The sequence below is a fragment of the Nyctereutes procyonoides genome, unplaced genomic scaffold, assembly GCF_905146905.1.
Source record: "Nyctereutes procyonoides isolate TBG_1078 unplaced genomic scaffold, NYPRO_anot_genome, whole genome shotgun sequence".
Classification (NCBI taxonomy): Eukaryota; Metazoa; Chordata; class Mammalia; order Carnivora; family Canidae; genus Nyctereutes; species Nyctereutes procyonoides.
Window position 1 is genome coordinate 49,569,314 of NW_026575044.1, and position 14,807 is coordinate 49,584,120.

The following is a 14,807-nucleotide window of genomic DNA, read 5'->3' on the forward strand; positions in this document are numbered from 1 at the left end:
TCAAGTGTCATAGTAAAATCTTAATGATTTATGATTAATGATTATAGTTTGGAATTGAGTATAGCATGCAGAAAAGGGCATAAGCCTCTATGGTCTTAGGCAGGGCTCATCAAACTTTTTGTAGATGCGATCTGACAATAAATATCTTTGGCTTGCAGACCATACTGTCCCTACTACAACTCTTCATCTTTTCTAGTGTGGTGTGCGTGCAAGCAGCTATAGACAATGTCTATGAATGGGCACAGCTGGGTTTCCAATAAAACTTTATTCGTGAAGTTTGAATTTTATAATTTTCATATGTCATGATTCTTTTGATTTTTTTCAACCATAGAAAAGTGTAAAAATCATCCTTAGCTAACAAGCCATAAAAAACAGCAGGTGGGATTTGGCCTGAAGGTTGTATAGTTGCCTACACTAAATCCAGTGCAATCAGATGTGACATTGGCATGAATCACCCCTGCTCACCGCTAATCCTCTCTCTTTCTATAGACCACAGTCTGACTCTGAATTTGACTTTGTAATAGGGGAAAAATGTTATTTGTGAATTGGATTGCCTAGGAGGAAGGCAGAGTTTCTCTTGGGGAAAGGTTTGCTTTTTTCAACAGGAGAAGCACTGAAGGGAAGTTTATCTATGAACAGGGTGGCCTCAGGACAGAGTCCAGGTGGACAAGATAGAGACAAAGAAGAGTTGAACAGTTCTACCTACTGAAGGAACAGGAATCTTGGAGTTGTCAGCTGGTACCTGGGAAAGAAAGTGGGAATGATCTAATGAGCCAAGCCCCAGAGGCACCAGCTAGGGAGAGACTCACTGAGGCAGGAACAGTGATCACTGACTTTCCCCTTGAAGTTGCTTCCTGACTCTGCTGTCACTGCCTCATCCACCCCTGCTATTCCCCAAAGCCTCTGTAAAATGCCATCACACCTAACAGTCTTCCATGAGGTGTACTTTAGGAAGTAAGGAAATGAGAGCATCTTCTGTTGAACAAAGCAGCCCAGGAAGGGACCAGCTGCTACATGATGCTGCATGGAGGGAGGTCCTGCAGATTCCACAGAAGAGCAATTCTGAGCCAAAGGCAGCCATGGGCATCTATATTGCTGCTGCCTTCTCCCCCCAGCTCCTGTTTGGGGTTTAATCTGAGCCAAAGTTCGTATATCCCACAGTTCTTTGGACAGAATCTTTAGCTGATTGGTTTGACATAAAAAGAAGGTCTGAGCCCTAGAGGCTGAAGGACTTGGGAATTACACCTATCGATAAACTTGACAATTTTTGACAATTTTTTTCTCATATACACAATTATTGCCTGGGAGGTAGTAATGATACATATGATTATTTTACAGTTTTGCCAAGGCTGGTCCTGAAGGTAAAACTAAAATTGCTGTGTTGGAGACATGAATAACACACACTTTATTAACCTGAGTGACCACAAACTAACATGTGGAAATTGCATTTTAAATTTTTATTTATTTTTTCGCCAGAGTCAGTAAGAAGGCATCATGGTTAAAGTCACATACTCTGAATTTAGACTTTTTGGGTTCAAATCCTAACTCTGCCTCTTAGCGGTTGTGTAGACTTGGAAAAGTCAGCTAATCTTTTTCTGCCTCAGTTTCTTATCTGTTAAATGAGGGAGAGGGATTTTGAGGTAAACGGTTAATATGTCTAAAGCTCTTTGAAAAGTGCCCGGTAAAGATGTGTGATCCAAAGTGTTAGCTACTATTACTGTATGTAACTTTGCAGCAATAATAGAACATCTGGTGTTCTCCACATATGTGTGAGTCAAATAATCTGGAAATGGGGGTTCAGGTTTAAGAACAATGTCGTAGGCAGTGTTAGTCTCATTTTGGGCCAGCAGATGGCATCCTTGGAAGTATTCATGTCCAGAATAAGTGCGCCTGAAAATCTTGCCTGCTGATAAATAAATGTATGTACACAGGAGTTCCAGCCCTATGACATGGAGGAAATGATATGTTTATGGAATTAGAGAGACATTTGAGTTCATTTCATTTGGACGCTTTTGTCTTGCCTTTTTTTTTTTCCTTCATGGAGAAATTTCCCTCCACCACTCACATCCTATGAAGCCCAAATGACACCATGACTGAGCTAGGAGTTAGAAGATATGGATTCAGTCTCTGACTCTTTCACTTAGTAGCTGTAGAATCCTGAGCAAACTCACTGGGAATACCACTTCATCAAGTGAAGACTTTGGCCTAAACTTCTAGAATCATCTCATTTCCCCAACTGTACTTACCTCTGATTTAACTCCTTCTTTCTATGTCCTTTAAAATTGATTGCCAATATTTTTTGTGCTTTTATATTGGTGGCTTCCATGGGACATTTATAATTTGCTCCCCAAAATCCTCTCTCATAGATATTTGGATAAAATGGTTTATAAACTGACTCTAATCCAACATTCAATCCAACAGTGTAAAGGTCAAATCTACTTTAAGGAGTCACTTTGAAATTTTACTAAAGATGAGATTTCAAGGGACACTGATTATTTAGCCATAGTCCAGAAATAGTTTTTGATTAATTATTTTTAGGCAGCCTCCCATGACATACCTTCTGGGAAAGCAACATTTTCAAATTCCCCCCAGTTCATATTTGTCTTTGGTTACCTGGTCCGTCGGATTTCTTTTTGATTGGTTCATCCTCTCGGTCTTCCCACTCCACAGGACCTGCCCAGTGTGTCCAATAAACATGAGTTAGATCATTTTAGGGGAAATTAAATGTCAGCACTACTCTTCTGGAGTAAATTAATTTTGCAATTAAATTTAGAATATCTGCCTAATTTAAGAGCTCTCAGGAAAAAGTTGTAAGAATCCATAGCTCTCAGATTCCCTTTACTCCACTCCAGAGTAAGAATCATGTATAACTAGGAATAAGTAAACTATAATCCACTGGCTAAACCATTTTTAGGGCTAGTCAAATAATTTTAGAACATTCTAAAATTTGTTCTTAGACATTAAGAACAAATGTCTGAGGACAGCAAGTACAAGTTTGGAGTAAAAGGGTGCTAGTGGGGGGAATTTGCAACACTAAATATTAAAACTAACTCTCCAGCTACTGAACTAAAAAACAGATGACATTGGCCCAGAACTAGACAGTAGGATAGTGGATCAGAGTTCAGAATCCAGAAACATACCAAAGAATAAATGGGAGCTTAATATTGACAAAAGCAGCATTTAGGTTCACTAGAAAAAGGGAGGATAATCTAATAAACAAGGATAGCATAGTTGCCTATCTATGTAAAAGTAAACAAATTAGACTTCTACTTCACAAAATAATAAAAATTCAAAATATAAATAATACTGTGAAGAAATAAAGGAAAACATTTGCATAATATGTGGGGGAAAGATTTTCTTTAGCAACATGGAAATCCTGAAACTGCAAAAAGAAATTGAGACCTCTTTGATGTCAGAAAAAAAGAATTGTTTATATAACATATGCTATAAACTAAATAAAAAATAAGCACTAAATGGGGAAAAATACTTGTAACACACGAGGAAAGGATAATATCTCTAATATATAAATATTCCCTAAGTCAGTAAGGACAAACAACCCAACGGAATAATATTTTGGAAAATGATAAAAATGTTTAAATCTTAGATTTGGAAGTACAGAATACCATGAAAATAGGAAATAAAAAATGCTCAGTCTCATTAGTTAGGGAAATTCAAATGAAAATAAAAGCCATCTGTCATCTCTAAGAAAAACAAACAATACAAAAAATAACATTCTGTAAGATTAGGCTGTAGGGAAATGGACACTCCTGTACCTTACACGTAGGAATGTACATTTATAAAACCCTTTGGGAAAACATATATTAAAGTAAAAAAGGTCACATGTCCTTACTCAGAAATCCCACTTTTGATAATCTATTCTGCGGAAAGTCTGTGTTCTTCCTGACTTTTAGCTATGCATTTAAATATACACACATGTATATGCATGCCTGTATGCATTTTTGTGCAAGGTTAACTATGATAGCATTGTTCGTTGTGGCAAAAATTTGAAAGCAAGCAATGTCCATTAGTGATGGAATAGTTGAATAAATTATGCATATCCATATTGTAGATTATTTTGCAGTCATTAAAAAAGGATGATATAGTTTTATAAATACTTAATTGGAGAAATGTTCATAACACAATGCTAATGAATGTACCGGACTGATTTACATAGCATGCACTCATTTTTGAAAATAAACAGAAGAAACGGTGCCTGCACACATTTACGGAACACATGAGTAAGGAGTGGAAATGAACACCCCACATTGTGAGGATGTGGCACCTGCCGGGATGTGTTTCCATGGCAGATTGTCACATCTACTTCTTGACTGCTTGACTTGTTACTTTGGCTGCGTCTTCATTTTGTCTTTTAAACCAATAAAGTAAAATAAAATTAAAGCTACCAGGAGATAGCAGGGAGCAGAATGGGCAAAGAGGAGAGAGAGTTTGTAGTTAGAGTTCCATTAGTAATTATGCTTCCTTTTCTCTGATTTTTCAATACATTTTTAATTTCACAAAAAAATCTGCATAGATTTTCTTTGTAAAGAATCAAAATATAACAGCTAAACCTAAAGTTCCCTAAAATCATACCACTTAATCTCAGTCTCTCCACAGAAGAGATTCCTATTCCTCTCCCAGAAGTAACCACTGTTATTAATTGCTAAGTATTCTTCTTGGTCTTTCTCTTGCATTTATGCAGTATTATATTCACCTATTAAAAATGCAAAATACTGTCTTGAGGAACACTGGCTTCTGTTGTTTCATAAATGGTTTTATAATGTGCATGCCATTTGCAACATAATACTTTTCATTTAACATTATGTCAAGTTCAAGGTCAGCACAGGTTTCAACCATTGCACTTGCACAGTGCAAGTCCATTTATATGTGAATTATTTTTTTATAAATACAGTACAGTTCTGCAAATGCATTTTGTCTTCCTTATGATTTTCTTGATCACATTTTTTCTCTAGCTTACTTTATTGTTAGAATACAATATATAATACATGTAACAGACAAAATATGTATTAATCGACTGTTTATGCTATTGATAAGTCTTCTGGTCAACAATAGGCTACTAGTAGTTAACTTTTGGGTGTGTCAAAAGTCATACAAGATTTTTGACTCTGTGGGGGTCAGTGCCCCAACCCCCACATTGTTCTAGGATCAACTATGATCCATCTCGCTTTTTAAACTACTGAATGGAATTCCAAGTTTTTATTATTAACAAATGTTTGATAAATATTCTTGGACATGCGTCTTTGTGCACATGTGCAAATATTGCTTCAGGTTAAGTCACACAGCTTGAAGTAGGACTGATCTGTAGTAGGATATGGACATTTAACATTTTTTGTAGATATTAGCACATTGCTCTTCAAAGTGAATGCACTACTTTACTACTCCATGTATAGTGTTGTATGAGTTATAACTCATACAGACACCTATCTTCCCACTAGCTCTAAACAGTGATTTTAACAAATGTTTGGGGTTTTGCCAATCTGAGATAAAAAAACAAACAAGGAAAACAGTAGTACGTCCGAGTATTGGTTGTGTTTCTTGTATTAGTAGTGAAGCTGAGATTCTTTTGGCTATTTCTGTTTCCTGATCTGTGAATTATTTTTCATATCTATTCATACATTGGGTTAATTTTTTCTTTTACTACTTTTTAGAAGTTCTTAGTATATCTAGAATACTAATCTTTAGTCTCATATAAATAATGAAAATATTTTTTCTGAGTGCCCCCCTTTCACACTGTCACCTTGATTTTGGTGTTTAGTTGTAGCTTGGAATTTTTGCTATTTTCGGAAATGTCTTCCTATTGTATATTTTCAAATATGCTGAATATGGTATTCGTGGTTATGTTCCATTTTTGGCTTCTGATCCTGTTTACATGTGTTTTGCCTTTTCCTCTTAGTCAAATTTACAAAAGTTTATCCAAAAAATTTCCAAATTTTTTTTCTAAGAATCAACTTTTCACTTAATGGTAGATCTTGTCTTGTATTTCTTTTCTGTGACTTAACATCTGCTTAAAAATTAATTTTTTCCTTCTACTTTCTTTGGATTTATTTTGCTCCTCTCTTTTTCATTCTATAAAATGTATCTTAACTTAAATTCATGTTTTTATTTATTCTAAGGGTCAGATATGAGCAGTGATGGACAAGTAGAACTCTGTGCACTCCTTAGAATATGAGAATGGCATTCCTGCAAAGCTTCTGTCCTTTGTAGCTCCCTACTGTATTCCAGGGCCACACAAACAGTGAGTGCTGGCTGGACTCTGCATTCACACAACACTCACCCTCCCCAGATCCTTTTCTTCTTCTTTTCTGTTCTTCTTTTGCAGACTTTTTTTTCTCTTTGCGTCTCTGTCGCAGTGCTGTTTTAGGGTCAGTGATCCAGGCTTGATAAACAAACTGAAGGGGGGAAGTTCAGTTATTTTCTGGCTTTGTAATAATTTGAATTAAAAGAAAAGGAACCAACACCAAACTTCCTGACTTTTGGAAATACATATATATATATTTTTTTTCTCCCAGCACAAACTAAATCTCCTGCTCCCATATCCCTCAATATTCTGAGTTGACCTGTGCTATTTCCACTATCATGAAATAAAATATGAAAACAGACATTGTAGGAATACATTTCATTTGGTATCACAATCATGAGATACTTTGGGTAACCGCCATTCTTCCCAAGTCCCTGTGTACTACCACCACTTTGTGAGAGTTTCTGATTCTTTTGTATCACACACAATAGGATATGCTGGGCACCATGCTAAGGGTCACTGGAGTACTTTTCTCCCCTTGCAAATAAAGTTTGAGTCAATAACAAAACATCATTTGCCCATTTAATTTGGGAAAATAGTTATGCACATTTGATACTCTCCCTTGTGAAAAAACAGCTATGACCAACGACTTGAGAAAGGGTTTTGTGGATTGATTAGTATTTGGAGAGGAAAAAATAATGTGATGTTGAGGTGAAGGAGTCATTCCAGAATGTTACTGAAGGACAACCATGGTGCTTTTGGTTGCTTTTTGTCATTTTCATTCAAAAGCTGAATGGTAATGGTTACATTAACATAATAAAACCAATAACCTCCATAGAGCAACTTTAACAGCCCACCCACAAAATGTCTCTCAAGTCATGCAGAAGGAACAAAAAGAAAACCTTGTTAGACAAAGTCAGCCATCTGTAATCATAAAGCCAAGCAGGCATGCTCCTCATGCACCCACAAACACACCTGGGTCTCAGGGAAGCTGGGTTTTCTATTATAATGATAGAATGTTAAAGGAATGTTTTATGGGAGCACTTTGTAAACCCAGATATTTTCACTGTATTCTGTATTATTTTCAGATTTCTGAAATCTTTGAAAAATACAGTGTAAGCAAACCACTTGCATGGTGATGTCAGTAAAAATGAAGAGGGATCCAACTTTTCAATGGATGGAAATGTAAAGGTCATAGGTGACAAAGGAAGAACACTGCTTTTATTTCACTGGTAGAAATCTGAGTCCTACGGGCAATTAATGTGAATGGAACATCTGTATTATTTTGGAATAATAATCCAAGGAGGCAAAAAATAATCTTATTTTATGCCAAAAAAAGTTTTTTTTTTTTGAAAATGAGAAGATGAACTGACACTGGAAGGAGAAACATCAAATGAAGGAACTTATGGTAGATATGTACTGAGCATGCTAATTGGGCATTCCATCAAGAGTATCTTTGCCATATATGTCAGGTCCTTTGCTTATTAAACCTGCCACCTCCCAAAAAGAATATTTTTGACGTTTAGTACATTCATAAGCAAACTTGCTTGAGCAAAATATTGATTCTTTTAAAACAATCTGAACTGCTAAACACAAGAAATTTTCAGGTTTAAGAGCAGCATATGATGACAATTCCTTTAAAAAAAAAGGGTTATGACAATATTGCTTTTAGATAATGTCAGAATTCCCAAAATAGAAAATAAAAAAGTAACTCAGGATTTGTGAGGGTATTAGGTACACAAGTTGGAAGCATTCTTTTGTTCTGGAAAAAAATGGGGAGGGTAGGCTAGAAGGAGAAGGAGAAGGGGCATTTAGGACAGGATGGCAGAAGTCTTGCAGGAGGGTGAGTGCCATTCAGCTTTTGTCTTATGAAAAGGAATCCCCTGGTTCTACCTATGATCCCTAAATGATTAAGTCCAACAGTAGACTTATTCTCTGAGATGAGAATTTACATAATTCAAATAAGGGGGAACAAGAGAAGGAAGAAAATCCCATGAGGAGTCCCTATTTGTAGGTAAATTTTCTTAATGCTGATGTTTGGAACTTCAAACCCTATATAGCGACTGGAATATTTGATAGAGGGTCAGTCTGACTGTTTCAGGAAATGGTGATAACAAAGTGGGAGGAAAGATCCCAATTCTTACTGAGTCAAGAAATAGAAGTTTCTTACTGGAAGTTCTCAGTGCTAGTGGGAAATGAGATTCATCTTACTGAAAATATACAATGCATACGGCATTTAGTTTTTAAAACAGGAGAGACTTTTACTAAAGTGGATGGAGATTCTTCACTGAAATTTGTTAAATTTAATAAACTCTCATTTAATTCATGTGTGACCCAGAACTTTATGTTGTCTGTAAGAAGTTTTTTTATTTCTGTTTTTATTTTTTTATTTTTTTATTTTTATTTTTAATTTTTTTTTTTTTTTTTTTTTTTTTTTTTTTTTTAGGGAGGGAGCTGGCGGAGGTGCACAGGGGGCAGAGGGAAAGGGAGAGAGAGAATCTTAAGCAGATTCCCTACCCAGTGCAGAGCTGCACACAGGGCTTCATCTCATGACCTGAGCCTGAGCTGAAGTCAACAGCCAGAAGCTCAACTAACTGAGCCACCCAGGTGCTCCTCTGTTTGATAATTACATTTCAATATTTCATATAAACTCATAAATATGAATGGAGAGACTTATATGGTAGTCATAAAAGGGAAAAGAAAAACAATCCTAAGGAAGTGAATACCTTGAATATTAAATGAACATTCAGACTCCTGGCATTTTAAACATGAGAGGAACCAGAAGTTTAGATCTCCCTACTCAGAATGGACCAGCAGCTGCCCTTCCTCTGGGAGTTCAAGAGCATTACAGAATTGTAAGTGCCACAGGACCTGCTTCATTGACAGAACCTGCATTTAAATAAGATCCCAGGTGACATGGAAAAAATGTTGGTCTCCCTCAGTATCCAAACACTTGCTTAACATGTGAGCATAAAGACCTAAGAGTTCAAATGCCTGCCCCAGATTAAGTCAATAGAACCAGCTTTCTATAAAGTACATGAACAGTAATTCATTATTTATGATTTTCAGTAATGAGTGACTACAGCATAGGTAGCTGGGTAATGTTTGTTGTGCATTAAATTAATCGACACACAGCTTTTTCACAGTTTTTTCTGCACTATCTGTGGTGACATGGGAGTGAAAAACTACACAGATCTTTCACGGCAACACCGCTTCATGAGGGGTTGTATCAAAATCAGAAGAGTAAATGGAAGACGATACCAAATTCAGGGAAGATGGAGACTTGGATGGGAAACCAACAAGGAAATGGGGTAAAATAAGTCTTTTATTAGCTCATTCATAATTTGACCAGCTTTCTGAGAACAATGATCACACGTGTAACACATCAGGACTGACACATGCAACCAGATGTGACCCTTTTAAAATGAGATGTGACTTAGGCAAAACTACAAGAAGGACAGAGTAGACATTTATCTGCATTTTCTCTCTCTATATTTCGATAGGCTGTGGTGCCATGTGAAGACCAAGAATCAAATAATTGGAAATTTGGCTTCTCAAAACTCTCCTTGGAAAGCTTTGCCTACTATTTTAAGTTCTTCTACTTCCTCCATTGTACGATCTATAGAACAGGGAAAATGCAGGTGTAGGCCAACAAGGATCTGCTTGTCTAAAGTTCTACGGAGCGGAGAGTCACACACCACATGTCAGTGAAACATCAAATACCTTTGCAGCTCTGATTAAATACTGAAGAATAGTTTTGGGAAGTTTAATGACAGACTTTGGCAAGGCTAAAATGGCCGATGCAAACTTCCCAATAGCTCTCTACAAAGAAGGACAAAGCAAGAGTGATTAGTAGAAAAACACCAAAGACTAATAATTTAATATATGATGTCAGTATGAGTTTGTCTCTACAATTACATCAAGTAGGTTAAAACGTGCCAATGACTGAAGCTAGAGTAAAATGTGCTTTGCTTGTAGGTTAGGAATAAGGAAAATAGTCATTGCATATAATCCATAAACATGGTGAGGATGATCATGTTTTCTCCTTTGCTGAATGATGAGTAATGGTTATAAGAAAACTCATTAGAATAAAAATAAACAAGTCATTAGTATTTGACAAGCCAGGCCCATACATGCACACAGACACCATCTTCAAGAAACACATTCAGGTAGTGATGGGGCTAGTGAGGAAGCATCAGAGCAATGTGTCTCCATAAATAATTTAGTTCTTTAGTTTCATTGGGAATACAGGGGTGAATGTATTCACCTTCCAGCCTGAGAAGACCTGGCCAGCAAAGTAACAATGACCTTTTCATGGACCCATCCTGTGGCTTGATGGGTATCACTCTATCTATGTGTCTTAGAGTATAACAACTGAGAAATAACAGTCTTAACACGTGACTACTTCATAAAAGAAATATATACCAAGCTTGCACCCCATATGTAGCTCTACTGACCAGTAGAGTTATAAAGCATTGATTAGACATTCACTGGATACATCATACTGGGCTGGTGAACTATGTAACCAAGAATGATATGGCAGGTTCTGAAAAGGAAAGGCTTATTTAAGCTGAAAAAAAATCAGAACTGTGCCAACTATTTTTGGGATTTCAATAAATTCTCAAATCTTTAGCAACACAAATGAAATGGATTTTCAAAATTTGTTAAATGACCATTTGTTTGAAAAACAAAGCAAATGCTTTATTTTTATGAACAACTATTTCACATATCAAAATATAAGTCCACTCAAGTGATCCAAAGCGATGCTAACAAAGTCTTCTTCACCTTCTACATGTAACAGAAAAATAAAGTTCACCCAGGGAAGCTTTATTTTTTTGTTTTTTTGTTTATAGCATCAGAAGATTTTTTTGATGTGAGTGAATGAAGATCTCATGGGAACAGTGTTCTTGTAGTAATTATACCAATGCTGAGAGCAAGCAGCATTACAGTTTAATGAATAAACAATTTCAGATATAAATCAGAAGCTTCTGGAAGCTGTTACACATGAACACAGCGGACGAAGACTAGACCTACAATCAAGGTCTGCTGGAAAGAAAAGCTCTTCAACTAGCAGAGGACATGGTTTTCCCATAATTACCTGGAAAGCTGACCTTCTTGGAGGTTCTTCATCTTCCTTTTTTAATTCTTCTTCTTCTTCCTCTTCACTATCCGTTTCAAACAAATAATAATCTCCACTCCTGACCACTAAGTAAAACAAAATATTTACTTATTTCTTGAAAAACATATGAGATAATTAAGGGCTTAATAATGAAATTCCTCCCCCCCCCAAGATATATAAATTGTTCACAAGAGACCACAGCAAGAGATGTTGGTAGGGAAGAAAAAAACAAGAGATGAAGAGAACTCATTCTGGACTAACACTACATGGTGTTGGCATGGTTGGGTCTACAGAGCACAAGGCCTTGTCTATGCAACGTAAGAAAACTGGCCACTACTGGGTTCATCTGATAGTTTCTCTCTTCTTCGTTGTAAATTTTATACAGACACATCAGGTGAACTCTGTAGCAACCAGTTTTGTTACCAAGATGGCCAAAATCATGGATGGAAAACTGTTAGAGTTTCACAATTCAGACAATTCAGCAATTTGGGTCCTTTAGACGAGGCCAAAGTGAAGTGGAGGACTTGGTGTTGTCTGAATGGGTCGAGTGTGTCGTAGACATGCCAATCAGGATGATTCAGAACCGAGAATCAGCATCACCAACTTCTACTTCACTTTATACTGTGCAGACCTGGTTCCTCCACACGTGACACAAGGGACATGACATATATGGCAAGACATTTGAAAGAATTAAAACAACAACAACAAACACATTGCCATGAGGAGGAAATGGGCAGGTAATATTAAAAAAAGAATACAACCACAAAACACGACCACCACCACCACTCTGGCTGTTTCTACACATTGCATGGGACAGACTGAGGCATGGCAGACAGGGTCCATAACGTTTAGCACTATTAGGCTTCAGGTCAACAAGGAGCTCCAGTTGTTTACTGAAATGTGAGGAGAACCGTATTGACCATAAGACACAAAGCACAAACAGTACGGATTGTCCTTGTCTTGCCTGATATTTTCCCTGCAAGAACATATTGCTGTGTTAAAAGTCAGGAGCAGAGAAAGCGGAAACGTCCAGAGATTTAAAGAAATTTGAGAATCCAATCTTTATCGGTTTAAGCATTATTTTATCAGGGAAAAGAGACCCAGCATATACATTTCTGATGCTACAAGAACTGTACCATCATTGCAGGAAAAAATACGAGTATTTTCAAGTTATATTCAAGTTTTCAAATGCTGAGGTGTCTTTTGGATGACATAGCATGATGTCTTTGGTTATCTTTTGGATTCATACATTGTAAGGTAATGGAAAACCTTGGCTTGTTTAAAATTAGTTGCTTGAATATCACTAAACATGGTCAAAAGGTAGATAATTTTGCCCATGATTTCAGAAGTATCTGAAGCCTCCATCCGTGAAGATGCAGAGTGAATGAATTGGGCCTTATATCCTTGAACAGAAGCACTGTAATTCGTTACTTTTATTTTGAAGAAAGAACCAGGCCCAGAATACTGGGTCCAGGCCCGAGGGAATAAATGCAATACAACATAAGGTAAGAATAAGCAAGAACAAACCAAAGTTATAGCATTACATTTGACAGTGAGGAAGACCATTAAAGTAATGCCTTCATATAAGCTCAGACATTTGCAGGAAAGTTACATCAACTTGATGTCACATGGTCATTTGGTAAAAACAGAATATTACAGGATTGAGCATTTTACCCTCATTATAGGCTCTAAAATCAACCATAGCTTAAACTGTATTCAATCATACCTTCTATAACTTTTACTCCTGTGGACACAGGGAGCCCAAACAAGTTTTCATCTCAAGCGGTCACAACACTGATTTGATCATTTAAAAAACTATTAATTTGTATGAGTAGAATTGACACATTAAAAAAAGCAGGAGATGTTTAGGTAAGTCTCCTTTTACAAAATGTTATTGAAATAAAAGTAGGAAAAACACAGAGAATGTTTTCTTTAGTGCTATTTGCTAATAAGTCAAGAAGCTCCTGCATATACATTTGTTAGTTCAGAGAGAGATCCTGCCTCCAGGCTGTGTCCATGAACATATCATGGATATTGACATTATTGCTGAACTGAGCATGGAAATAACTTTTAAAAATCCTACCACCTGTATCCCCAGAAAGCTAGACCTCGATTTCCAATATTTAACAATGAAGTGAGGCTTGTTACTGCTTTAGGCAGTACTGAATTGGCATGAAGACATACTATCCTCGAATGGAAGGTATCATTGAACAGCAATAATGCAATCGTATGTGTGCACATAGGTATGGAAGTGGAAGGTTTGCCACCTACAGACTATGTTAAGATCCTGACTGCTTGCCAGTAATATGAACAACATAGCGATGTATTGTATCATCAATAGACTTGCACAAGGGTATTCCAACTACACATATTCTCATACTCCACACCTGTATGAAATATCTATTTAAAAGCCCAATGACTCAAGAGATCAAAATAAGAGCTTTTAATGAAGTGCTTCCAGATCTAAAGATAAATTTTGGAAATCATCGTGGTCTTAAAAATAATACACATATTCATTCCTTTCCTTTCCTCACAAGCTTGTAAATGGAAACACGTTTTGCTGAAAAATGTTAACACCATGGTCAGAATCTGATTCCAAACTATGAATTACACACATTCCTGCATTATTGCACCAAGAGGTGTTGTAACGAGGCACATTTAATTTAATACCAGTGTTTAAGAACTTGATATAATGAGGGTGAAATGAATCAGAAAACTAGAGTCAATAACCTTCATAAGAAGTTATTTAAATTATTACCAACTTGAAAGATTATTATCAAAGACCATATCCAATTCCTTCCAAAATGCAAAGTTTAGATGAGAAAAGGAAAAACAACTATGATTGCAATGGGAATTCACCCCAGGTGAAAGAGAAAACATTATGACACAATTTTGAAATGGATAGGTCTGTCTAAACTAGCAAAGGTCCCTTTAAAAACAGAAAGATAGGCACAGTTTACTTGTGACTTGATAGAAACAGGCTTATAGTGTGCTGCATTATTGGACTGTTAGCATGATGAACATGGCCAATGAACAATAAAGAGTCACACAGAATTTTGACCTGAATCTTTGTCTTTTGACTCGGCAGCAAAATAAACAAAACTCTTTAAAACTCATGGATCTTTTTTTTTTACTCTCATAATGCTAGAATTCAATATTTGGGGTTAAGTTTAGTTACATCCAGGTGTACTGAGCAAATTTTGTATAATAGTTTCTGAAAATGGCTTGCTGATTTAAAAAATTAATTTTGGGGTGAGAGAAGCCAATACCATATCTCAGTGATGCCAAGAATTAGGCATGGCACAAGATTCTGATCGATTTGATTTTCTAGTGATTCTGAAGATCCTGTTAGTAGAGTCTCTCCTACCATTTTGTGACATAGTGGGTGTCAATGATATTCCCTATCTGATCACATTAGCTACAGTTACTGAA

At 36.4% G+C, this 14,807-nt stretch overlaps 1 protein-coding gene across 2 annotated transcripts in view; it reads right to left on the minus strand.

Annotated features, from left to right (window-relative positions):
* The window catches only part of PIEZO2 (piezo type mechanosensitive ion channel component 2), a 447,149-nt gene that overhangs the window by 42,983 nt on the left and 389,359 nt on the right, over nucleotides 1-14,807 (minus strand). The window contains exons 32-35 of one of the 2 annotated variants that reach the window (XM_055324441.1): nucleotides 11,355-11,461; nucleotides 9,980-10,078; nucleotides 6,293-6,407; nucleotides 2,614-2,673 (exon numbers count right to left, since the gene is read on the minus strand). In XM_055324441.1, the coding sequence (XP_055180416.1) occupies nucleotides 2,614-2,673; nucleotides 6,293-6,407; nucleotides 9,980-10,078; nucleotides 11,355-11,461 (381 nt within the window). The remainder of the gene's footprint in view (nucleotides 1-2,613; nucleotides 2,674-6,292; nucleotides 6,408-9,979; nucleotides 10,079-11,354; nucleotides 11,462-14,807) is intronic. The other variant, XM_055324440.1, reaches the window with a different exon arrangement.